The sequence below is a fragment of the Argentina silus genome (assembly GCF_951799395.1).
Source record: "Argentina silus genome assembly, chromosome: 7".
Taxonomy (NCBI): Eukaryota; Metazoa; Chordata; class Actinopteri; order Argentiniformes; family Argentinidae; genus Argentina; species Argentina silus.
In genome coordinates this window covers 8,751,793-8,776,848 of record NC_139661.1, presented here as the reverse complement: position 1 = coordinate 8,776,848, position 25,056 = coordinate 8,751,793, and the positions used below count along the sequence as shown (strand labels likewise).

The window sequence follows — 25,056 nt, the reverse complement described above, 5'->3', positions numbered from 1 at the left end:
TACCACAATCAGTCAATACTGAGTCCCAGAACATTTTCATGGATTTTTTTTGTTATCTCAAACCATGAAACGATCATAAATATGTCACAATTTATACTTTTCACCAGCAATTGTGACTCCATATTGTAATAAAGGGTGGCTACAGTGATTATACAGTAATAGCTAAACAGTGAAATAGCTGAATTACTGCATAAATAGCTGTTTATAAAAATGAGCACATCATATGCTTAAAAGGTCATACATTAAGTTCAAAGTTGACTCTAAATGAAGTAATTGCAATAACATTGACTATCTAATATGGTTAAACTATTTCTACAACCCCTTCACATAAATCTGATAAGCAATTTCTGAGAGAAAAATGCTATATAGCAGTCAGTGGTCGAGGAAAAAAATATTACATTCTCAAATGTCTTCAGTCATCTTGTTTTTGTTCCAATTACGAACAAGAGGCATTAGAACTTCAAGTGTGCTTTTGATTTACGTTATCAGTTACAGAAGATCAAACATCATCTGTTTCCAATAATGTGACATGATGATACAGTATATTTGGCTGAGCCTATTTAACCCTGTGATTGGTTAGCCTTTGACTTAAAACAGAGGTCGAGCCTTAGATCTAAGACAGCAGCTCTTCTGAAAACTCTTTACAAAGTACCATGAGACATTACGTGCTCAGTAGAAGTTGTCAATGTGGCCCTGCGTAACCTGTGAGTGTTTAACAGAAACATATCGGTGAGAGATAAAAACATGAGGAAAGTTGAAGGTGTGAATGGGGATGTTTTCTATTGGACATATGGTTTGTATTTGGGCCAATCCCAATTGGATAGCAGTGTTTTTGTGCTCCACTGAAAGTCAATCTCCTCTGGTGGAAATATTAAGACAGTGAATGTTTTGTCTTCAGGGAGCCTCTTTATTGTCAGTTTACCTCAGAAAAGCCTGTGGATCTCATTTCCTCTTTGAATGGATATTTTTTGTAAACATTTGATTGGGAAGGAAGAGTCTACAGGGGCAAAACGGTGCATGGTCATCAGGACCATAGAGATATGGAGGTAATGATTGGCTGGAGCAAAACATGGGCTTGAATTTGGTGGAAAGGGGACACCTAAGGACAGTTAGAAGGTTTGTTGTTGTCACGATTATGCTTGGCACAAAGAATAGAATAATTTGATGTATATTAGATGAGCCTATGAACTACAGTAGAGTGACACATTACTCTCATAATCTGTGAACTGTATGTGAACCTTGTCCTTTTATGAATCTCTCTGCTCATTCAGGGCCCTTCTGGACCCACATTCTGTTCACCTGGACTCTGACGGATGGCCTTAGCATTTACATAAACGGGACATTCAACACCAGTGACCCCACTGGGAACGTATCCATGAACTACGGTGATCCGTACCCTGACCTTGTCATCGGCACCGGCAATGGCCAGTCCTATGGCCACTATGTGACGGGAGCCTTCGATGAGTTTGTCATCTGGGAGAGGGCCCTCTCACCCAAGGAGATCCTGATGTATTACAAAGCTACCATAGGTAGGATATCACCTGCAGTCTGTCAATTGTTCCTTTGCTCTTTTTTCCCCTTGATATGAAATGTTTGTTATGTTGACAATTTCCCCTTGGCTATGATGTGATGTGAAAGGGGTTAAAAAGCAATTTCCGTCTTGGTCATCGCCACATTCCATCCACAGGACTCACGCATCACAACAAGACATTAAACTGTTTAAATTCTGTCATCTTAAAATCATCTCACATACTTCTACCATATAAGTGTTTCACAACCTTCCACCTTAAAGCCTCTCACATATTTCTACCATATAAGCCGGTATTTAAACGGGTAAGGAGCCATGTACTGTAGTATTCAAGGGTATACTGTAGCATTTTGATTTGAGGTTAGGTGATTAAATTGTTTCACCCCACCCGTCTAAACACTTGTGTTGTGCTTGTTGTCCCCTTGAATATTGGTAGGTAATCTAGTTCCTTATACATTATTGCAGTGAAATAAAATCGAGAAAAGTAGTATTTAATTAATATTCTATGGTCCATAATGATTCTAAAACTCAAAAGAAATGAATAATGCCCTCATTTGTCGTTGTGGTAGTGTGGGTCAGGTCATGGTGAGATTAGTATTTGCTGGAAGAAAGAGATGAATCACTATTCATTCTTATGGAAAATACCCATAATAAGGGTGTGGACACTCTTTTCCTTGGTGTTTGTCTCTTAACTGTAGTGAAAGCATTAGCTGTTTAATTTTCTGAATATGGTATGTTATCAAATCTTATCAGACATTATTTCTAATTGCAATAGATTCCTCTAGACAGAACGCTAGACACAAATAACAAGACTGTTATGGTTACAGAGATTATTTTTAAATGTATATACTTTATATCCATATAAAATGTTGAATGGAAGTGAAGAAGAGTTCACAATTGGGAGTGATGGTCCTAATGTACAACCATATATGGTGATGTTTTGTAGCTGAGTGTGTTCACGACAACCTTCCAACTTCTTTTGGGCTTGTACAGTAACTCTGACATGTTTGGTTGTTAGTTCTCTAAACAGACAGTAGACTACTACAATATATATATATATACACTCACCGAACACTTTATTAGGAACGCCTCTACACCTTCTCATGGTGGAGGTGGTGTAATGGTGTGGGGAATGTTTTCTTGGCACACTTTGGGCCTGTTAATACGAATCAATCATCACTTGAATGCCACAGCCTATTTGAGTATTGTTGCTGACCATGTGTATCCCTTCATGGCCACAATTTACCCATCTTCTAATGAATAATTCCAGCATGATAATGCACAATGTTACAAAGCAAAAGTCGTCTCAAACTGGTTTCATGAACATGACAAAGAGTTCAGTGTTCTTCAGTGGCCTTCCCAGTCACCGGATCTGAATCCAATAGAACACCCTTGGGATGTGGTAGAACGGGAGATTCACAGCTTGAAAGTGCACCTGAAAAATCTGCAGGAAATGCGTGATGCAGTCATGTCATCATGGACCAGAATCTCAAAGGAATGTTTCCAACATCTTGTGGAATCAATGCCACGAAGAATTGAGGCTGTTTTGAGAGCAAAGGGAGGTATTACTATAGTGTTCCTAATCATGTGCTCAGTGAGTGTATATATCACATTATTTCTTTCCATCCCTCTCTGAGGTAGGTCCAACCATCATCAGGCATGTCTTGCAGTTCATGAATATTTTGGTCCTGAATAAACTCCTACGCAATTCATTTGTCATGATCTTGTGGCCAAAGATGACTTGGGGGAGAGGTTGCATAGAGATTGTATGATGTCTGAGAACAAGTGTTCAATAATGTCTGATGTATAAAACAAAAAAAAAGTGTTCAATGTGAAACACTAACAGGTAATGATTGGACCTCCATAAATGCTACTGTATTTAGCTATTGTAGATAAAGTGTGATGTTAATGTCTCTGACAAGTCTCTTATATTGCTCCAACCAGGTGAAGCTATGGTTTTTCCCACCACACCCAGCGTCCCTCAAGAAGTCTCCTCGACGACCCAAACATCGGTGAGTTTGATGCTGATTTTTCTGCCCATATCTTGACTTGTCTGGTACTACAGTATCAGAGATATTGTTAAAAATTCTGACAATTTTCCCAGGGTTGTCCTTGCGTACGCCTCACACAAACATCAATGCATAGAAAGTGCATAGTTTAGAGTTTGACTTTACTACTAGAGCAGACACACAGCAGCTCTGAGGAAATGAGGTGGAGGCCTGGTGGTTGAACCGCCATAAACACAAACAATTCATTTCAAATGGAACCATTGTTTTCCTTTATGGCTGAAGAATTTAAAAAAAGAAGAAAAAAAAAAAAGGATATTGAGAGCACATGTGAATGGACCTCTTCTGTTTATTAAACGCCGTTGAGGACGTAGAGAGCAGAAAGCAGAGACAGCTGCTCAGCACAACACAAAATGGCTCCCTGTAGGGCATGAAGCTGGAAAAGTACAACGCTTTTCACAGCAGACTCCTACAGTACAAAGAAAGAGTTTCAGAGATTCAGGCTAATGGTCACATAAAACATCCTGTGTATATTGGCCCAAGCACTCTTGGACAGTATCTGATGAGAGGAAAATCAGTTTGAGGCCTGTTGCTTTGCCCCTCAGAGAACTACAGATGTGACCCATCCCATCATCACAAAGCTGAGTGAGGAGATCCACAGCTCCCAGGAGACTGCTCCTATGCCCATGCTAGGCTTCCTCGAATCTCTGCCCTTCAGCCTGCCCAACAAGACCATCCCACATGACACTGCTAACAACCTCACCCAGGTAAACACATACACACACACACACACACACACACACACACACACACACTCACACACTCACACACACACACACACACACACACACACACACACACACACACACACACACACACACACATACATGTATGTCCACGCATGTAGGCTAATATGAAGTAACAGTCCAATGGTGTCCATTTGGCTCATCCAGGCTTTTCTCAAGAGCGTGGAGGAAATGCTGTCCTCTCCTGGGGTGGCAGAGGTAAGTGAGTTCATGCTGCCGTCATCAACAGAGTTAAAGTCATGATTGGACAGTATTGGAACAAGGCTTATGTGAGGTTACAGTCAAACTTAATACCAAATTGTCAATATGATCACGTCTATATTTTCATTCTGGCCCAAGCTCAACACTCTCCCATGTGCGAACCGTGGAATGCCTAAAGAGAGACATTTTGAGCGGGTTTGTGGTTAGAGTGCACTGAACATGCCGAACAAGCACGCTTGTTTTCATATGAGCAAGCTGAAACAGATGTTCTTAGTGCATGAGAACATTAGACTTCAAAATCAAGTCAGTGGCCAGTGAATACAGTGTACTGTATCATCTGATTACTGTCTTAATTAATGTAACTACTGTATTTGGATGCATTCACTTTTCTTTTTTTTCTTTTTTTTCTGGATTTGTGATGAATATAAATCTGTGAGTCCAGAATCTTTGTGGAGTGACTAAAATGTTTTCAACAGCAGTCTACCCCTGTGGTCAGTGGGCTGATTGAGACAGTGGACAAAGTGATGGACCACATGGTGTCCAACCTGGAGTCCAGCCCCCGCTCTCTCATCTCGCTGGGTGGAAAGTCCTATGTAGCGGGTCAGTGTTCTGTCAATTCCCTCCTGACGAGGTGACTCACCAGCTCTATGTTAAAAAGACACAGTTAGGAAAGAAGGGGTTTCCCATAGTGTGGCAAACTAAGTATTCTGCTGTCCTCAGAAGAGCAGAGTGAACCATGGCTCTTTACAAACAACCCCTCTCCCCCTCGGTCTAGGGGGACGTCTTTTTGCATAATATTTTGTTTAGCTGTGGACTTGCTTGTGTCTCTCTCTCAGGGGCCCAGTCAAATCTTTGATCCGCCCATGAATCACTAGATAACAATAAACCCGCTGGCCTTGAGTCAGAATCCCCCTGGTGGAGCTAATTACTCATAGTTCTCTCTCTTCTCAACCTTTGACCCCACAGACTACTCTCTGATGAAGTTCCCGCAAAACTACAATCTACCACACTACAGGTTCCCCATGCAGGGGAAGAACTACATCTCAGTGCCTGGGGAGGCTTTCACCATGCAGTGTGAGTGTCTATATCTATTTCACTTCACTCTTTACACACACACTCTCTCTCTCTGTCTCTATCTCTCTCTCTCTCTCTCTCTCTCTCTCTCTCTCTCTCTCTCCCTCATAATTACATCATCAAACTCTGTGGCTTTTTTATCTCTCTCTCTCTCTCTCTCTCTCTCTCTCTCTCTCTCTCTCTCTCTCTCTCTCTCTCTCTCTCCCTCTCTCTCTCTCTCCCTCTCTCTCTCCCTCTCTCTCTCTCTCTCTCTCTCTCTCTCTCTCTCCCTCTCTCTCTCTCTCTCTCTCTCTCTCTGTCTCAAATGTTGTGTACATAACACTGCTGTACTGCATGAAGCGCTCATCCTCCTTCTGTATCAGGCTCTTATTCCTGAGCAAGCAGCTTCCTTGGCTTGAATGTGAACAAATACTGCCCATTAGTTCTGCAGTGTTTCTGCCAAGAGAAGATTGCCCAACTGGGAAGCTCTTGTTATTGGCCAGTAGTTTATTATGATGAGATTAAAAAGACCTTTAACATAGCCGAAGGTACAGGAGAGTAGGCACTGTGATTGCTTGGGATTCTTAAAAGTACTGAAGTACAGCTACACTACAGTATGACTTTTATGCAGGCAGTGTGAATATCATTTAGGGCAGCCAGAGAGAGGGTGAGAGAGAGTTTTTTTATCCACTTTACCTTCCCATTAAAAAGTGAGCCCTCCAACTCACACAGTGAACTCATTTATTTACTTAGCTCACTTTTTCGTGGCACTCTAACTAAGAGAAGGCAGTAATTACTGGAGGTATTAAAACCGTGTTTGTTTGACTTTGTGTTCGGGTCAGATTCCCTTGGCTCCACCTGGGCCCCAAACGCACTGCGTTGCTACACTCACATTTTAAATAAACCACTTTAATAATCTATTAAAACACCATTATCAGTAATGGAATATGAATGTTACTGCTGGCAACTTACACTCAAGACTGAGTTAACTTATGGGGCCAGACACATGGCTTACTGTATGAAAGGTTTTATACCCCCAATTAAGTACAGAGAAAGTATTATAGATAAGAGATTTTTGAGCTGCTTCCAAGACTTTATAAAAAAATGCAGATGGATTATGCCATTTGAATTTATTTCTTTTCTTTACTAAGAAAGTTGTAGACTAACAGGCCACCAACTGATCTCTACAAAGACCTTGTGGGGGTATTATGCTCACAGTCAAAAGAGCATTTTTGGGATTCAAAATTCATTGCAGTTGTCCGGTGAATTCAGATTAGTTTCAACTCAGATATGATAAAGCTTTGAGACCAGTATTTGTCTTTATACTCTGTTCATTTGATTTGATTTCCCCGTAACAAGGGAATGAGGCAATCAAGAATTATAGATCTTGCCCTAGTTGTCATTGTTTATCTTAATGGTGGTGGGGACTGGACTAGGTGGTGGGCTCAGTGCGGAGGAAGGGGGGGGGGGGGCACAGTTCCAGACCTCCTGCTGTAGTGTTTAAGTCATGGCACTGTGACTCGCATCATTTCCCAACACACACATGATCTGTGGCCCCCCTTCCCTCTCTCTCTCACCCGTGTGTGAGCACGCAGCTCTCCCATTAGTCTGTCAGTGGCAACCTGAGGCAGCGAGGCCGCGTTAATTAACTTCCCCTCCCTGTGGGCATTTTAGCAGCACCTCATCACATTCCCAGTCCTACGCCGATGTGTTTCACCTCTGACCACTCTCTCCACTTCCTCTGTCCATCCCCTTTAGCTCAAACCACCATCGTAGGCCTCTTCTACCACAACATGCACAACTACTACAAAGAGATCAGCCCAATCAGGACCAGGTAAGTGGGTGACGGCTTCAAAAGACCTGATCATCACACGCAGTAAAACATGACTTGAAATGATTCGAAACCTTAGAAGTCCCAACCAATCCTTCAACCTACCCTGCATGCTGTCTGTGGAATGATGATGGGATACTTACTTGTGAAGCATAAGGTTTTCTAGATGAAAGTACACTTTAAACCCACTATTTAAAGTTGGTTTAGTGCTTGCAAAAAGTATAGTCTCATTTGCAGCTAAATGCAGTACAGAAAAGACTGTCTTTGATATATTTTCAGTTGATTCATCTATTTGGAATGAGACTAGTCAGAAAAGTACTCAATAAACAAAATAGTTTCCCGTACAGTGCAATTAAGAATTACCGCCATTCAGAAAAACACAGTCTTCTCTCTGAGGATCTAAGAGATAGTACGACACTTAGTGCTCCCAGAAGCACTTCCTGTGTGTAAGCTCAGGTCCCCTGGCACCGTGGCGCCCCTGTTTCCTGTGCTCCAGAACGGATCGTGCCTGAAGCCAATCCTTATCAGTGTGCCTGGCTATCTCTCATCTCACCACTTAACCTCCACTGACTGATACACCCCCACATTAACTACACTGATACATTTGACCTCTCCATCCTTCTTAACATCACTAGAGAAGACTTGTTATGATAACGCTGTGGTGTTTATTTATTGCATGACTTTGAATTGAATAACAGTGAGACTGTGGGGGAGAGTCATCTTTTGCTTTTAAAATTGGATATTAATGGTAGAAGTTACTGGTTGTTGTTGTTGATGAGGACATACTTGTGTCTGTCACCATTTTATAAGGCGTATTCACTTTGTGTTAGATGATGCAGTTAGTTCATGATGGATGCGCCTTAATAATCACTGAGTGAGAATATCCCTCTGTATCATGATAGGAGGGTGTTGATGCTCCACAACCTGCCACCACTTACCTGTGGACTCCTGACGTGATGCTGTGTTGTCACTATTATTTATGACATGACAGATGTATCAAAGTCACACTCCCATGCTACTGTTCTGAGCTCGATGTGACACTTGTGTGGAGATAAAATATTAGCTCTGATTGGTGCTAGACTGACAGATCATCCCTCTCTCTCTCTCTCTCAGGATCAACGAGGCGGTGGATTTCAAAGACCATAAGATCCAGGTGGCCAGTTTCCTCATCTCACTGAAGGTGGAGCCCTCACCGGCCCTGTCAGTCAACCTCTCTGGAGCACCGCTCATCAAGATCGTCCTCACACACGTCCTGGTAAGAGTGCACCCTCAACACACACACACACACACACACACACACACACACTTACACACACACACACACACACGCGCGCACACACACACACACACCACCCCACCACCCCAGGAGGTCGGCAGTCTACCACTTATGTCAATTGATCACCATTTATCGTGGAATCAGGAAACTCCTCCTCTGTTCAATCATGTTGGGAAACTGTTTGACTCTAGTTTTCCAGAAGTGAGCAGAACGGTGGTTGGGTGTGGGACACTTGGCTTATCAGAAGGAGGAAGGGAGTGGCCTTCGTTAAAGCATTCAGATCACTCTACTGTATGTGTTGTCCATTTCAAGAAAAACATCAACCTTTTTTTGTAACCGCCTTCCCTTGTGTTTAAATGAGCTGTGGACAGAGGACCATAAAGTTTGTACAAAGGAGGAAATATATTTCAGTTCTCATAAGTCCCAAACCCTTTATTTTCCTTAACAAAGCATCCCAAAAGAATAGGGATTATGGACATTTGAACTGCATGGCTTTGGGCCCTGTGAAAGGAACGATAATTTGACTTTATGAACAACAACATTATTATTTTTTTTGCCTCTGCTTTGTGGTTGGGAGTTAGTTAAGGAAGTGTTGCCAGTTTTCCATGGGAAATGCATTTGAAACCCATTATAAAAGTGAACTTATAAAGCGTGTATGGCATTTGTACCTTCCTTTATTCAGAAATGCAAGGGAGAGCTGTACATCCATAGAGCTCTCTGCTAACTACAACACACAGCACACAAATGTCCAAGTCATCCCATTCACCTTATTCAGCTCACTGTTTTGTTATCGCTCAAAAGCCGGAGAGGCTGGTAGAGGTAGAAATCAGAGGACACGCTCATTGTAATGCATGGAATGGAATGAGGAATGGTATCACATGTGTTTGATACCATTCCTCATTCCATTGCAAGCATTACACTTAGTTTGATACCATTCCTCATTCCATTCCATGCATTACAATGAGCCCATCCTCTGATTTCTACCTCCACCAGCCTCCACTGCTTAAAAGTTCTGTAGGGACAAAATGATCTCACAAGTTATCATCGAATATGAAGTTTTCCAATAAATTATACAAAAAACAGCTTACGTAAGCAGTCCATTTCACTTCTAGAGAAAGTGCTTTCCCTGCCATGTGAGCTGCTCATTTGAAAATATTCACTTGCTATTAAAGTGAATCACCATCAAAGGTGTTTTTTTCTTCCCTCTCTCTTAAGAGCACAAATGAAAACCATGCTGCTTTGTGAAACCATGGCAATGGGCTTTGTTTGCCTCCATTTTCCCCAGTGAAAAAAATGTTTATGTTGCAATTATCTGGCCTGGTTCCTGTGACAATGATTACTGTGTTTGTTTTAGCAGACACCATGGAAGAGGCGAGTTTCTCCGCTGTTATGAAGTGCTGGAGATGATTTCCAGTACTGCCACATGTTGATTCGAGGTGTTTCCATTTCAAATGGGAATTTCAAATAAGGTCAAATAAATCAATTACAGAAATGTCCACCACCACCAACAATCTTCTCCCTGTCTTGTAATAAGACTAGATTGGACCTAACCTTCATTGTCATCAGTATGAGTTCTGTGCCGAATTCTTTTAGTGATGAATTACAAATGTGTCAAATATGTGATTTAGTTTGGCACCTTTTGCACCAGCACACCTCCAACTTACATAAGGCGTAGACTAACGAAGACTTATATTTAGAAATGGCATACCACACACGTTACTTTTGGCTGTGACCGGTCAACATGCTGTTACTGGTCTGTTGTGGGCCGGTGGAAAGATTTGGCCCAAAAAAGTGTCTGACTATTTTTGGAATGTTTATGTCTTTAGGAGCTGGTGGATACTTATCACGCTCCAAAATTGGAGAGAGGGAGAACTTCTCACACAGTATGTGGAACAGTAGAAGACCTTTCCCGTCATTGTTCATGTCACTATTTACCGCTTGTTCAAGTCCACTCCCAACATGGCCTCCTGTGGTGCTGCTCCACCACTCTGGACTAAGTGATTTGTGATTGACCCTTCTGTTCTCCCAGAGCTCCAGATAGAGAGGAGAGAGACACCCAGTCACTTGATTAAAGCCTGAGAGGGGGAACTGTGTCAGCAGCATAGTCCTGTCAGCTCCCCCATATTTCTTAGCTCTGTTCATGGTGCCATGGTTACAACAGATCCTGTGTTTTGCTAACACTGTAGTAGAACCAAACAGTCATTTAGTGCCCAGTAGATATGCAACGTCGCTACCCTTGCCCATCCATCTCCTTCAGGACACCTGCCTTACCACCAGAAAAAAAAAAACTAAACAATGAAATGAACCTTTTTGCTGCAGCTGCAGGTCATCTAACATGAGTGAATGTATTGAAGGTGTCACGGTCTGTGATGGCCTATAATGGGCCTGTTTTTGTGGCTATTAGAACCATTGACAGGGGGAGGTCAAACACATATGGCCAGTGACTGTGGCCTTGCCTGGGTGATTGATAACCTCTGAGCTCAGAGCTTCACTAAACATCTAGCGAGGTCATGTCATTCCACAGCTGACTGGCCCTGCTGTATCAGTACCAGGCCAAGGTGACGCCAGCAGGGTTGTGGGGAGCAGATCCCATACACAACAAAGGTGTTATCAGGTCTGCCGGAGGCCCGCTAGCTTTCTCACGCCATTCTGGCGTGGTGCTGATTGGGTCCTGGCTCCGGCAGTGATTTATGACTCCTGTCCGACGTGGGTTTGGCGTGGGAGGGCCAGCAGACAGGCGAGGGGGGCACTGGGGTCTGTAGTTAAACATTAATACACAAAAAAAAAAAAAAAACTGCTGCCCCACCTCCTTCCTCTCCTCGTCCTCCTCCTCCTCTCTCAAAGCATCACACTGATGGTATGAGGGTGAAGAAATGGAAAGAGTGATTTCACAAGGAATGTCGGTGTTGCTTAGTGTCAAAATTGAAAGGATTAAAAAAAAAGCTTTTGACAGGCAGGACTTGACTTTACAGGCCAGTAAAGCTGTGTGTGTTATAGAGGCGGCTCCATAAGGAGGGCTGTGGGGAGCGGTGGAATGAAGAGGGTGTATTGTAGGAGTGATGGTGGCCTCTGTCTTTCCCTCACAGAACTGACCCAGGCATTCAGAATGCAGGCATCCGTTCATCAGGTGCTGGAGTGAAAGCTCTTTTTTCATGCTGACTGATCTTCGTAGATATTTTTGGGTGATTGATAGTATTTTGGTATGTCCATCTATGCTCTATAAATCAAAATAAAACGGGGATGGAGGGAGGAGGGAGTGTTTGGGCAGGAGGTGTGGAGGGCGGGCAAGTGGTAACGAATACGTCGAGTCGACTTGTAGGAGCTTTCAAGTAAGCTTGGAAAATAGTGGATTAATTAATCAACAACTGGGAAATGAACCTACAGAAACTTTGTTAAAGCTCAGATTCCCAATCTTTTTGAAACACGTAAGCCAATGCTGGTATCAGTTCCTTCTGCCACAATAATAAGCAGTCTTTGTGGCCAGTCTTTTTATAACTCGCAGCACACACCCAACCTAAATTGTGTGGGCGAAGTCTCTCTCTCTCTCTCTCTCTCTCTCTCTCTCTCTCTCTCTCTCTCTCTCTCTCTCTCTCTCTCTCTCTCTCTCTCTCTCTCTCTCACACACATAGACACACACACACACACACACACACACACACACACACATACACACATACACGTATGCATGCATACACACACACCCACACACACACACACACACACACACACACACACACACACACACACACACACACACACATTTGGGCCAGCACACTGATCAATCACAGATGGAGGTCTGGCTATTGCTTTTCTCCTCTTGCCAGGAGCTTTGCATTGAGGGTCTCTCTCACTCTCTTTCTCTATTTCTCTCTCTCTCTCTCTCTCACTCTCGCTCTCTTTCTCTCTCTCCATCTCTCCACTCTCCCTAAACAAAATGGAACTTCCTTTTAATTTTCTGGAGCAAAGGTTAATGAGATGGAGCTGCTGTTACGTGATATGCCATATTCACACAACTCCAAAAATGCCACTATGTTTGAGTGTGCTGTCAATATTAGTGATGTAGTGAAATGTATTCTATTCCAGCATTAGGACCCAAGTTTGAAAAATCTGAGAAAATCAAATCCAAATCCTTCCTAGTACACAGTATGCAACATTTTCCCAATCTATGACGTGTTTATATTTTGCTACCAAGGCTATTGCAGTATAATTTGAATGATCCTGTGAGACTAGCATATCTCATCATATCAAAAACAAAATTGCAACCCGTGTTTAATTGGCCTCATTTTTCTTCACACCCTTCACGCCTATCAACACTTACATAGTTGTTTTCGGCGTCCACCTTGGAGGCTGAGCTTTCAGCCACAGCTGCGAGTCTTGTTGCATTTCCCCTGACATCATGACCTCACTTAGGACCAGTTATGTTGTCCAGCTTTGCTCAGAATGTTGTTCCACATGGTTTAAATGTGTGTGTGTGTGTGTGTGTGTGTGTGTGTGTGTGTGTGTGTGTGTGTGTGCGTGTGCGTGTGCGTGTGACACCACTTGCAGAGCTTGTAGCAACATTTGCTGTTTCCTAAGCCCTACAGTAACTGTCCTGGGATTAGTCTAGACCTACCGTTTCAAAGTGGATCCCAATCTAAGAGAGTCTGTTAACAGATCCCAGGTCAGTGTGTGTGTCACTAGCGCTCTGCGGTGATGCTAAACCTGCTGTGCTGTATGCTGTGGGCTGTGGTCCTTTGAGGCTGCTGGCCTGCATAGTGTTTCATTTCACCTCTTAGTACCTGTCCCAGACATACTGCAGAGCAACGAAGTGTTTCCTTTCGTGGCTAATTTTAACTAGTCTATTTCACCGCAGGGCTATGCATATGTTTGCACTTTTAAAAGTGTTATATAATGGAACCAGACACGCTATTTAGCTGATACCATGTCTTGTTATACTCACAATCCAACACCAAGGCAACAAAGGCAGTTTGTCATTGCTTTGTTTGAAGTGTATAGGATGAGGTTGAGTTCCAATGCTCTCATGGTCTCTGTAGACAGTTGTGCTGTTAGGGAGACAGACACTTTTCAGTGGTGGAGAGATAATATCTGTCCCACACACATCTCAGAGTGAACATTCTAAATGACACCCTGTCTCTCCTTAAGTCTTCAATTAGAATGTCGTAACGCGAGGGTAAAACGAAAGCGTAGAGCTCACTTTTGTTTTTTCATTCATTGTTTTCTTTTGGGGGCGATTTGAAGCGCTTTTAAATTTAAAGCGACCACAATCTTTATTTAGAGTTCATTGCGCTTGAAATAGGCCTTACTACAGGCAGACATTGCCAGCCCAGAGAATGTGCGTCAGTGTGGTGTGTGAGTTCAGTGTTTGGCTGTAGAGAGGATATGAATCTAAGTAGTGTGGTCCTGCTTGGATTTGTATCAGAGCGGTGGGTATGAGTTGGTGGGGTTTTGATGAAGGGGTTACGTGTCTCGTGGTTGTCACACAGTATGTTTTCCTACCTATCCTATGTCAGTGGATCAGTACATTGAAACCTACACCGAGAGGCCACAAGACACCAACCTCCATCTCCCTTTCTTCGACTTGTACGCCTTGCTTGAGAACCAGCTGTCAAGAGCTGAGATTCAATTTGGCTTGGAATAGGCTGCTGTCTTGGGATTTGAAGAAGGCGTATCCATCCTGTCAGTGCTTGGTGAAGTTAGATCAACCACAGAGAGGGCTTGGCGTCCCACTCTGGCATCTCACTCTGGGCAATCATGGGAGGTCTGAAACGCAGAGAGGAGCTACAGTTTACAGAAATTGCCGGGTATGTCATGTAGCGCTTATATGCAGATGGTGTGTGTGTGTGATACGATTTTTCCCTCATCATTTTGTCAATCCGTGGATATTCTGAGATTGTATTCATAACCATCAAGCTTAACATTGACGTTAACCACAAAAGGCACCACATTTGTTTTGAATTACAAGAATAGACATATCAGACTGCCACCAGTGTTTTCTCTTGTTGGCAGTGTAGACATTGAAGGCCATTCTTGCACCATGACGACAGATGGGGGGGGGGGGGGGGGCTTAGGAGAGGATGGGGCAGGGTGGGGTCGTTAATCACCAGCATATGCCACTCATCCCTGAAGCACAAGGCTCAGAATCTCCCCCAAATGTTGTTACGCAACATACTGCCACATGGTAGGCGTGTAGTGATGATGTCATAGCAGCTGACAACTACCCCGTTCGCCCCTAAAAAGTTTCATAATCACTCTGGTCCCCAGTGAGCTGTTCCGTGCATAGGATTTACTACACCTGAGTCTTGATCCATACTCTATGAGCCCTGTCATTGACTTTGATGGAGTGGATTGATAGAGTGGAGAAAGACAGATTACTTCACTACTGATTTAATGGTCTCTGAGGAGTGGGAGAGGCACTGCTTCTTACCTCTATCTGTGCTGTGTCTCTCTCCCTCTTGTCATTCACTATCTCCCTTCTTTCTGGCCTTCTATTACTTTCTGCCTCTTTTCCTCTATCCATTATTCCCTCTCATTCTCTCTCTCTCTCTCTCTTTCTCTTATGAGGTTAGAAGTGATTTCCAAGGCTGTGTGTTGCTGGCCCTCTGTTGTTAATAAAGTGCTGGAGCGGTCCAGTCTTCCCTGGCAGACAGAGAGGCCTCGGGGCACAGGGGAGCAGCGGCACACACACACACGCACACACACACACACACACACACACACACACACACACACACACACACACACACACACGCACGCACGCACGCACGCACGCACACACACACACACACACACACAAACACACACAAACACACACCATAGCCAGATTTGTGTGCATTCTAACACTGAGGAGTGACTTTCAGATCTCCATCACTCTCCTCTCATATCAGCTCAAAAGAAAAATACAGACTGGACATGTCAGGACCACTGGTTCACTACAGGGAGTGTTGGGCTAAGCACCACTTCTCACAGCTGGGAATGGCTGTTTGTCAGTGTGCTTTTCAGTTTGGATCTGTTCTTTGTCAGAGTTTGTGACATTCTCCCTCGCAGTATCAACAGAATGAGGATAATGAGTCTCCCTTCAGTAACATAATGACTACAAAGTTTCAGTGATAGTGGAGAAAAAAAAATGTTTCAAGACTGAGGGTTTGCTGTGTGCAAATGTACTTTCTCCTCCTCTCTGCTATGAATGGATCCTAGTTATACCTCACCCATCTGCTTTCATTTATACCCAACAAGAGACTGTGAGTTATTAAACCCCACAGGGCCCTGTAAACTCACCCAGAGGGGCTCTAGCACCTCTTTAAAGACAGCCGCTTGCCCACGATGATGGGGTCCATGTGTGGTGCTCTCTGAACTGTCTTTGTACAGTCCTGAACCTTAACGCATCACAGCCCTTTCAACTGCACAGTCTGTAGGTGAGCAACACACTGGTCCATACAGGGTGAGTACAGTATGGTACAAACTGCATGTGTGGAGTAAGTTACAATTATCATATGTTACACAATGAAGTCACCATTTTTGGCTATACCTGACAGAATAACATAATACGTAGCCTACGGAGGGGCCAGGAAACACTGTCAGTTTCACTCTCCTTCTCACTCTCACTTCTTCCAGAAGGAAATAGAGACAATTCATCTTAGCGTTTTATCCAATGTCGCTATTGTGGCCCAGGGAATAAGGAGAGGCGGGTCTGCTCTCGACGTACACCCCACCAGCCTATGAGAGCTTTGTTTTCTGTTGAGGACAGATTGGATGAAGCAGGGGTTTAACCTGAAACCAGGGCCAAGCCCTAATTACAGCATTCCTCCTCTTTAACCATTAGCTCACCGTCTCAAGGGGACTCCAAATCTCATTTAAGGAATTACATGGAAAAAGTGAGTTGTAATCAAATAAAACCCTTTAAGACAGTAGGGAGTCTCAGTCAATGTAATAATCACCTTTGCTGAGCGCGGGCCTCGCTTTCTCCTTTGTTATGTTCTAGCTAGTTAAGCTTATGTCTTCTTTAGATGTTTATTGGCCTCGCGGGCAGCACCAGTTGAGCATTGTTATTGTACTTCAGAAACAAAAGCAACGACTTGGTTCATTCTTCCAAATCCAAAGAGAGGTCTATTTTTGGAAAGCATAGAGGCAGCTCTAATGGTCTTGTTAAGCTTATGGATGAAGGGGAAGCCAACTGGAGTCACGGAAAGCGGGAGAGAGCTGCTCATTTGGATCCAGAGGATTCCATGCCCTCCACATGATTAACATGCATTTCCCTAACAGGTTGTCAGAGTTATGGGGACAAACTAAAAGCCAATGTTGGCCATCAAACCTTCATGTCATGAAGTTGATCGTGATGCCGCAACTCAATTCTGTCCAGAAAATATGGGATGACCGTCTTTCACAATGAAGCAATGAGAAGTACAGTGGCAACTGTGAAATAAAAATGAGAATGTTTTCTATTTCTCAGAACAAAGACCAGCAAGACCAAGCCTTAAACCAGAGCAACAACGTGTTTCTCTACTGTGCGTTCCTTGATTACAGGTGGGTCCCCATTGATGACAGACATAGATTTGTGTGTAAAATGATGTCAATGTAATAACAAAAGAAAGCATAAGCATAACAACTCTACATGGATATTTGGAATCCCAGGGAGGAGATTGTATTACCATACTGTATTAGTTTGCCGGTTAAGAGCTTTACTATAATGTGTTCTCCTAAGGAAAACATCCTTGATGTGGATTAAGCGTGAGTCATATTTCAATGTCTGGGTTATAGTCAAAATCTTTAACTATTCCTTCTGCCATTTCCTCATATAAGGGGGGATAGTATATGATCCAACTGACTGTATATATCTTGAGCAAGGGAGTGCAGCAACCTTCTGTAAAAACACTGACATCTGATAAGAGGAACCAATGTTTTGACTTTTTGAAAACTATAAATCACTTTTAATGTTTTGGGTGTTTTAGTTGGACTCATATGCTTCCTCTCCCTTCTCCCCTTTGCCTTGTGGTTCATTGAAAAATGTGAAATATTTGGCAGTACTGTTAAGACATCAAATTCAAGAAAATGCCTCCCGCAAACTAATTTAGTCACAAATATTCCTAATGTGTGTCATCGTCTTTATGTTGGCTTTGATGATAGCCGTGTCTCTGTGTCTGTCTGGATCTTTATCTGAGCTCCATGTGTCTGTTTGTGCTTTTCTCTGTGTTCTCCCTGACTGGCCCCTCTCTGTTTCTGTTCTCCATCAGTTCAAAGGAGGGTGTGTGGTCCAATGAGGGCTGTGTGCGGTCTGGGGGCAACATGTCCTACTCTGTGTGTCTGTGTAACCACCTCACCAACTTTGCCATCCTCATGCAGGTGGTGCCAATCAAGGTAAGAGCCTCAAGTGTTGTATGTTGAGTGTCCTCTCTTTGTCCCTGTTGATCTGTCAGTACACTACTTTATATATGGGAGTGTATTTGGACAGGTGGCAGTGGTGCACCATACAGCAAACCCGACCATTCAGAGGTTCGAGCATTCCTCTCCTGACGGTCATTTATGGGTAGACCTTCAGAGTAGAAACCTTTGGTTTCACTCGTGGTTTAATAGGGAACTGCTGTGGACTACCATGATGAAGTGTGGTTCCTTCAGGTCCCGACATAGGCCAATGGTCCATGCCTTAGAGACCACAGTCACTTTAGCTCAGGAATTATACAATACCTTCCTTATTGCAATAGACACACACAACCCCAGATTACCACACTGACCACAGTAATTATAAAGTCACACTGTGAAGACCACAGTCATCCTCTCTGTGCTCAATACTGGAAAGCCTATTATTGGTAAACAAACCCATCCCAAGCTGGCATACAGTCCAAATAGCAATAACAGTACATCAACATACAGACATTGTTCTATCAAAGATAGAACTGTCAGCAATGGGAGGTCAAAGACCATCCAAAATGTGTGTTGAATCCTTCACCCCTCCTCTGTTATCCAATTGCCAGGCATATTCACTCAGTGAGTGTGTGGTGGCTTGACTAGATTCCATAAATAGCAGAGGAAAACCATCTTCTCTACTCAGATGCCCAGTGTATTTCAGCAGTCCTCTCCTTGATGCTATAATTTCCTCCAGTTAGTCTCTAATTAGTGGCCTGCCTCATCCCTCAGCTGTGGGGAACATCCCACGCATCCCTATTCTGGAGAGCTGCGATCTCTCGGTTGTCCTAATGACAAGGCACTGCACTGGAGTTAATGGAGAATCAAACCCAAACTCTCAAAATAAACCTCCTCTCAAAAAACATCAGTGTGTGGCACAGACATGGGCACACACAAACACTTACACACACGCAGGCATAAATGACACAATTAACAATGTGTCTATTCTTAGCTGCTGTGACAAGGCTTATCTTGCATGTGAACATTTCTACATTTCAATGCATGAGTATATGGAGCAACAGTCATACAACTGTCATGGACTAGAAATACGTACTTTTAGCTTGGTTTGTGAGTACACCTTAGGCTGCAAAGGTTCAGGGGCAATTTTGTATTGACTTTACTAGGAGTTGTGCTATGCTAAAGTAGTTTTACTATGGTGGCAAAGTCATGCCCAGTCCAGCACAGAAGTCCTCTAGAGAGAACAGTAACAAGTCACTCCATATGAACACAGCTCCCTGTAAAACCCTATCACTCTACTGGCTGAACCTGGCCAGGGAGGTTGGATGGAGGACTCATAGTACTGGGGAGGTCAGACGCCAATGGAATCACTTCCTTCCGTGGAAGCTAGCCATTCCATAAAACAACAATAAAATAACCTCCCAAAAGTGGCATGATCAGGGTTATTAGGTAGAGCTGTGCTTCAGAAATAATTCAGAGGTTTTAGAATGTCACCTACCTTAAACGTCCTATAGAGGGCAACGTTGGTTCATAGTTCACCTGTGATCTGCTTTTCAAATATTGTGTCCTCTGAGAATCAATCAACAAAATCACTTTTGTTTAAAATGGACTTTCATTCATCTTTATATTCTTGCACCAATACTGTATTCAGTGCTGCATCTCAAATCAGATGCCTTTTTATGTTAATCTTCCCGATTACAAACACATTCTCATGTGACATCCAACTTGTGTGTATAAACAGTATTATTGATGTGCTGCTACTGTATTTAGCATAATTTGTGATGTGTTTCTGTCCTGTGCACAGCTCACCAATGCCCACCGGGTGGCGCTGTCCACCATTGGTTACATTGGCTGCTCCGTATCCATCTTCTGTCTGACCATCACACTGGTAACCTTTGCAATCCTGTCGTGAGTATCCCACAGTAATAACGATTATTGTTTATAACTAAATTCTTTAGTTATATGAGTTATACTGCCTTTTCTATTTAAATTAACTTTGACAGATGAATTGTTTATTGTGTAATACATTGTGTAAAGCATTTCCTATAATATTCCATATTTTTCTCCATCTGTTGCCATGCAGGTCAGTGAGCACCATTCGTAACCAGCGCTACCACATCCATGCCAACCTGTCCTTTGCCATCCTGGTGGCAGAGATCCTGTTGCTCATCAGCTCTCGCTTCGACCCGGGAACGGTAAGAACCTAGAATTCCTCATGGGCTAGAACTAATTAACGGCAGCTATGATGAGGATGAGGATGAGGATGAGGATGAGGATGAGGATGAGGATGAGAATGAGGATGATAATGACGATGAGGTATAATATGCCGTGCCCTGATGTTGAGCTGTTATGACCTTTGGCCCCCTCCTCTCCTGTCTCAGCTGCCCTGTAAAGTGATGGCTGTCCTGCTGCACTTCTTCTTCCTGAGTGCGTTTGCCTGGATGCTGGTGGAGGGTCTCCACCTCTACAGCATGGTCATCAAGGTCTTCGGTTCAGAGGGCAGCAAGCATTTCTACTACTACGGGATTGGCTGGGGTAGGTTTAGTCACTTTAGTAATACTATTTACACCACACCTGTCTCATTGACCCACATACTGTACTGTATGTTTTTTATGTTGATCAAACAGGCATCTGCTTTTCTATTTACACCCGCTGTAAAGCCACATGTCAACTGCCGTGACTAAAATACTGTATATCTCAAAATAAAATCGTCAACTAAAATGTCAACATTCTAAATCAAACTCAGTGGACGTTCTAGGTCTGTTTTTAGCAGACCTCTATCTTGGCCTTGAGACTCCTGACTGACTTTTGGGGCCAGTGGACAGACAGGAGAATGTGCTGTTTGGCTGCCTGGGAAACACAGCCTCTCCTTCACATGCTGGAGTAATTATTGGAAATAAGATCCCATTTTTATCATTTCCTATGTTTTTGGCCGGAGTGATTTTACATTTTGTGGCCAACTGCAAATTAAGTGTCTTGGACTTGGACAGCAGCTAGAATTATAGATGATAGGACATATTAGTGAAAAAAACAGTCATTTTGTAATATAAATGTAGCTCCTGTTATTAGCTGTGAAAAAAGGCTCTTGACCTAATAAAGGCTAATTTCCTCTTAACAGCGTAATTGTGCTGTGCTGTGAAAGTCGGGATTTTTCTCTGGACTCAACAAGTCATTAAAACATTGAACAGATGAAAGCAACGAGTAGAACCCATTTTTTAGGGGACTTAAAAATGTTCTCATAACGGATATTATTAGGACTCCTCTACTGTGTGTTACTGAAACTCTTTTTTTAGGCTTCTTGTGTTTTAGGAAACCCTGCTTCTCTGACTGCTATGTGACTAACACATCCACTGTCTTCTCAGGTTCTCCTCTGGTGATTTGTGTGGTGTCCATGACATCAGCCCTCGACAGCTACGGAGAGGTTGATAAGTGAGTACAGTAGCTGAGTCAGCACACCCCTACCTGGATGAGTGAAAAACCACTCTGTGACACTTTGTAGGGTTAAGACCTACAAAGACACCATGAAAGAGGCAATACAATAAGGGAAATACTGTAGAAGAAGAAGAAGACTCTTTATTTGGCCATGCAATCAATTTTCATCAATTGTAGGAATTTGATACATGCACCCCCCCAAGACAACACACACGCACTGCACACACACCCCCTCTGAGACAACAAACATGCACACCCCCAAGGGAGAACAGAGCTCTGGGCACAGGGTCAGCCATATTCGGCGCACCTGGAACAGTTAGGGGTTAAGTGCCTTGCTCAAGGGCACAACGGCAGTGGTAGGAGCCTTAGATATGGTGCCAGTAACCTTCCAGTTAACAGCTCACATCCATCTCCCTCCTAGAGTGGGGATCAAACCAGCGACCTCCCGAATGCTGGCCAGCCTCTCTAACCTCTAGGCTACCTGCCGCAATAGTAGGAAATGGCATATCTAGATGTGGTTATTTTGCACCAACAGAGAAAACAGAGATGGAGAGCACAATGTGAGAGTCATCTAATGACTTGTCTCTCTCTCTTCTCCCTCACTTAGCTGTTGGCTGTCTTTGAAGAACGGGGCCATCTGGGCATTTGTGGCACCAGCACTGTTTGTCATTGTGGTGAGAGAACTCAATCAATCAGCATCCATGTTTACAACAGATTCCCCTGCTTAACCGCTGAATGCAATATCAATCACCTTAGCTGTATCTGTTTTGCGCATAATTGAATATGGTCATATTTTACATTGATGTGTGCTATTTTCTCCTTCTAGGTGAATATTGGCATTCTTATATCTGTGACCAGGATAATATCTCGGATCAGTGCAGAGAATTACAAAGTTCATGGAGATGCCAACGCAGTCAAGTGAGTCACTCTCATCTCTGTGCTAAAACCGTCACCATTACCATGCTATCCAAATCTGGACAGGTTGTCTCATGTTCTCAGTTCTAACATGTTGATATTTTGTCTGTGTCTCTGTATATGAGTAGGCTGACTGCAAAAGCAGTGGCTGTGCTCCTGCCTATTCTGGGCATCTCCTGGATCTTTGGGGTACTGGCCTTCAACACTCACTCCCTTCTTTTCCTCTACATGTTTGCTGTGTTCAACTCATTACAGGTTAGTTCATCTTGTTTTGGATGATTGAGTCCAACCTGCAAAACATATTGGGTGGCATTAAACAGCTTGCGCTGATGTGGAAAGGAGAGCAAATGTCACATATTGTGTTGGAAGAATAGTGATTTTGTATGATGGGTAACAATTTGTTTTACATTTCAATGTAATTGACTGCAATCTGACATGTGGGTCTCTCTTTTTTAAAGGGATTCTTTGTCTTCCTGTTTCATTGTCTTCTCAACTCTGAGGTAAGGTGCACTCCAAATATTGTTTGTTTCTGTTTGTGTTCAGATTTTTAGGGGACTCAGTTGGCCTTGAATCTGTCATCATTGTCATCATACCTTTACTCATAGTTGTGCTTTATTGCTGTAGGTCAGGGCTGCTTTCAAGCACAAAACCAAGGTGTGGTCTCTTACCAGCAGCTCAATTCGCAACATCAATGTGAAACCCTTCAACTCTGATGTTGTGAGTACCAACAGGGAGGGCTATGGGGATTCACAAGAGAGGCAGTTAGTTATTCAACTGGTTCCCATATCAATCTCACACTCTCTCCTCTCTTCTCCAGATGAACGGAAACAAGGAGGGCGTGACTCCAACAAAGATGAACACATGGGACAAAAGCACCAACTCAGCCAATCGTATTGACCTTTCTGCTGTCTAAAACTACAGATCACATTTACTAATGGCGGAACCAGAGGCTCACTAGTGTAGATTAACAGACACTGGCTACAGCAATGTTTCCCACTGCTCTATATGATGTGCGACCCACTCTCTTGGACTACAATGTAAAGACTGATACATTAGGGTGTGCTGTGGTTAACTACGTAGTCATGATGCCATGCATCTCTTCATTACGAGCTCGACACACAATGACAGTGAGGGACCATCCTTACAGGAGGATCTCTTTGCAAAGCGTCTATAGCCAACAGCCTCCCGCTCCCTAACTCCTCCACTATAGAATGATTTGATGTAAAGCTTTAACCCAAAAGGGACATTACCTCTCTGTAACAAACAGACTCCAGGGACTGTGCCTGATGACATCCCTTCTTAAAGTTAGCTGACCTGACCTTATCTAGGGATAGGATTTCCGAGGGGATCCATAGGTTGGGGACTGAGCGAGATTTTAAAGGCCATTGAGTGACTTCAGGGTCAACATGCCATAAAGGTCTTTGTTTGTCAACATGCTTCAGGTCTTTGTTTGTCTACCTGTACTAGATAAATCTTTTTTTTTTTTTAAATCATCTGTCTAAAATCAGAATAAGATCTTAAAATCTGAATTGTCTACAATCAACAATGATCAATGTGACTTTTGCAGTCGCTTAACTATTTGGCCAGAGATGTGTGATTTTTTGCAGTACGTTTTGTGATTTGTAAATTAATACAGACATATAGTAAGACATACTTGCAGACAGTACAATGTGGTTAATCTAATTTGGGATGGTAGTTGTGATATAATGATTGTCACATGGTCCTGGTTGGGTTACAGTTTCAGGTCACTTTGGATACAGATAAATAAAGACCAAGGGTAGTGATGGTTTTATAAAGGAGGCAGATGCTTATGGGTCAAAAACTAATTTAGAGACAATTATCCATGATGGGTTAAAATAGGTCACATTAAATGAGGACCTCCACACTCTAATGTATTTATGTGTGTATTATGTGATGCAGAGTTCTCAGTTTCTACTTTTTGCAAGAGCACAAGAGACACACATAAAGTTCACGTTGTTTGATACTCTGTTTCTCTTATTGTTTGTTCAGTTTGTTGTTTCCTATCACAACGAAGATGATTTGACAATGGTATTCCTAATGTACCTCATGTCTCAGTAAGCTGCAGTATTTCATGCTTTTTTGAAAAGTGGTGAATTATTGATTGTGTGTTAGACACAATTCTGTGAATGTTCTTGTATTTCATTTAACTTTTTTAAATTACATAGAGAAATATACTTTTTTTGTTTTTTAATTCTCTCTGAAGGTTTAAAGCTTTTAATACCATAGCATATTTATGCATTTCACCAACACAAGAGTGGGACTTTGATTTGAGTCCAGCAAATTTTCTGTTGTCTAGTTTTACTGTGAGATTGGAGGGGGAGAGAAATATGTTGTTAAAATTCTTGATTGTTCTGACACTGTACCAACACTTGCTTCCTACAATAGCATTTAATGTAAACCGTTTTTTAAATCACTTTTTATGACTAATTGTCTATTTTGTAAGTATTTCAGAACAGTGCATCCTATCATAAGGCATTTTCTTTTTTTTCGTTTTCTAAGGGTACTGTCTGTGTTCAAGGTTTCTGTACTTGAATAAAATACTCATGAGAAGGAATAATTCGATGCATTGACTTGTCTTTGCATAGGTTTAATGCCAGATAGGGAAAACTCTAATATTGCAAAAAATGTATTTT

At 42.7% G+C, this 25,056-nt stretch overlaps 1 protein-coding gene across 1 annotated transcript in view; it reads left to right on the top strand.

Moving 5' to 3' along the window:
- adgrd1 (adhesion G protein-coupled receptor D1) overlaps positions 1-24,974 on the top strand; it is a 28,088-nt gene extending 3,114 nt beyond the window's left edge. The window contains exons 6-25 of the mRNA XM_083673357.1: positions 1,272-1,529; positions 3,473-3,540; positions 4,140-4,301; positions 4,488-4,538; positions 5,018-5,141; positions 5,508-5,615; positions 7,353-7,428; positions 8,539-8,680; positions 17,148-17,221; positions 17,929-18,052; positions 19,860-19,963; positions 20,139-20,250; positions 20,437-20,590; positions 21,418-21,484; positions 22,095-22,161; positions 22,314-22,405; positions 22,531-22,657; positions 22,861-22,902; positions 23,027-23,119; positions 23,220-24,974. Coding sequence (XP_083529483.1) covers positions 1,272-1,529; positions 3,473-3,540; positions 4,140-4,301; positions 4,488-4,538; positions 5,018-5,141; positions 5,508-5,615; positions 7,353-7,428; positions 8,539-8,680; positions 17,148-17,221; positions 17,929-18,052; positions 19,860-19,963; positions 20,139-20,250; positions 20,437-20,590; positions 21,418-21,484; positions 22,095-22,161; positions 22,314-22,405; positions 22,531-22,657; positions 22,861-22,902; positions 23,027-23,119; positions 23,220-23,315 — 2,141 coding nt within the window. The 3' untranslated portion in view covers positions 23,316-24,974. The remainder of the gene's footprint in view (positions 1-1,271; positions 1,530-3,472; positions 3,541-4,139; positions 4,302-4,487; positions 4,539-5,017; positions 5,142-5,507; positions 5,616-7,352; positions 7,429-8,538; positions 8,681-17,147; positions 17,222-17,928; positions 18,053-19,859; positions 19,964-20,138; positions 20,251-20,436; positions 20,591-21,417; positions 21,485-22,094; positions 22,162-22,313; positions 22,406-22,530; positions 22,658-22,860; positions 22,903-23,026; positions 23,120-23,219) is intronic.
- Positions 24,975-25,056: the final 82 nt, after the last annotated feature.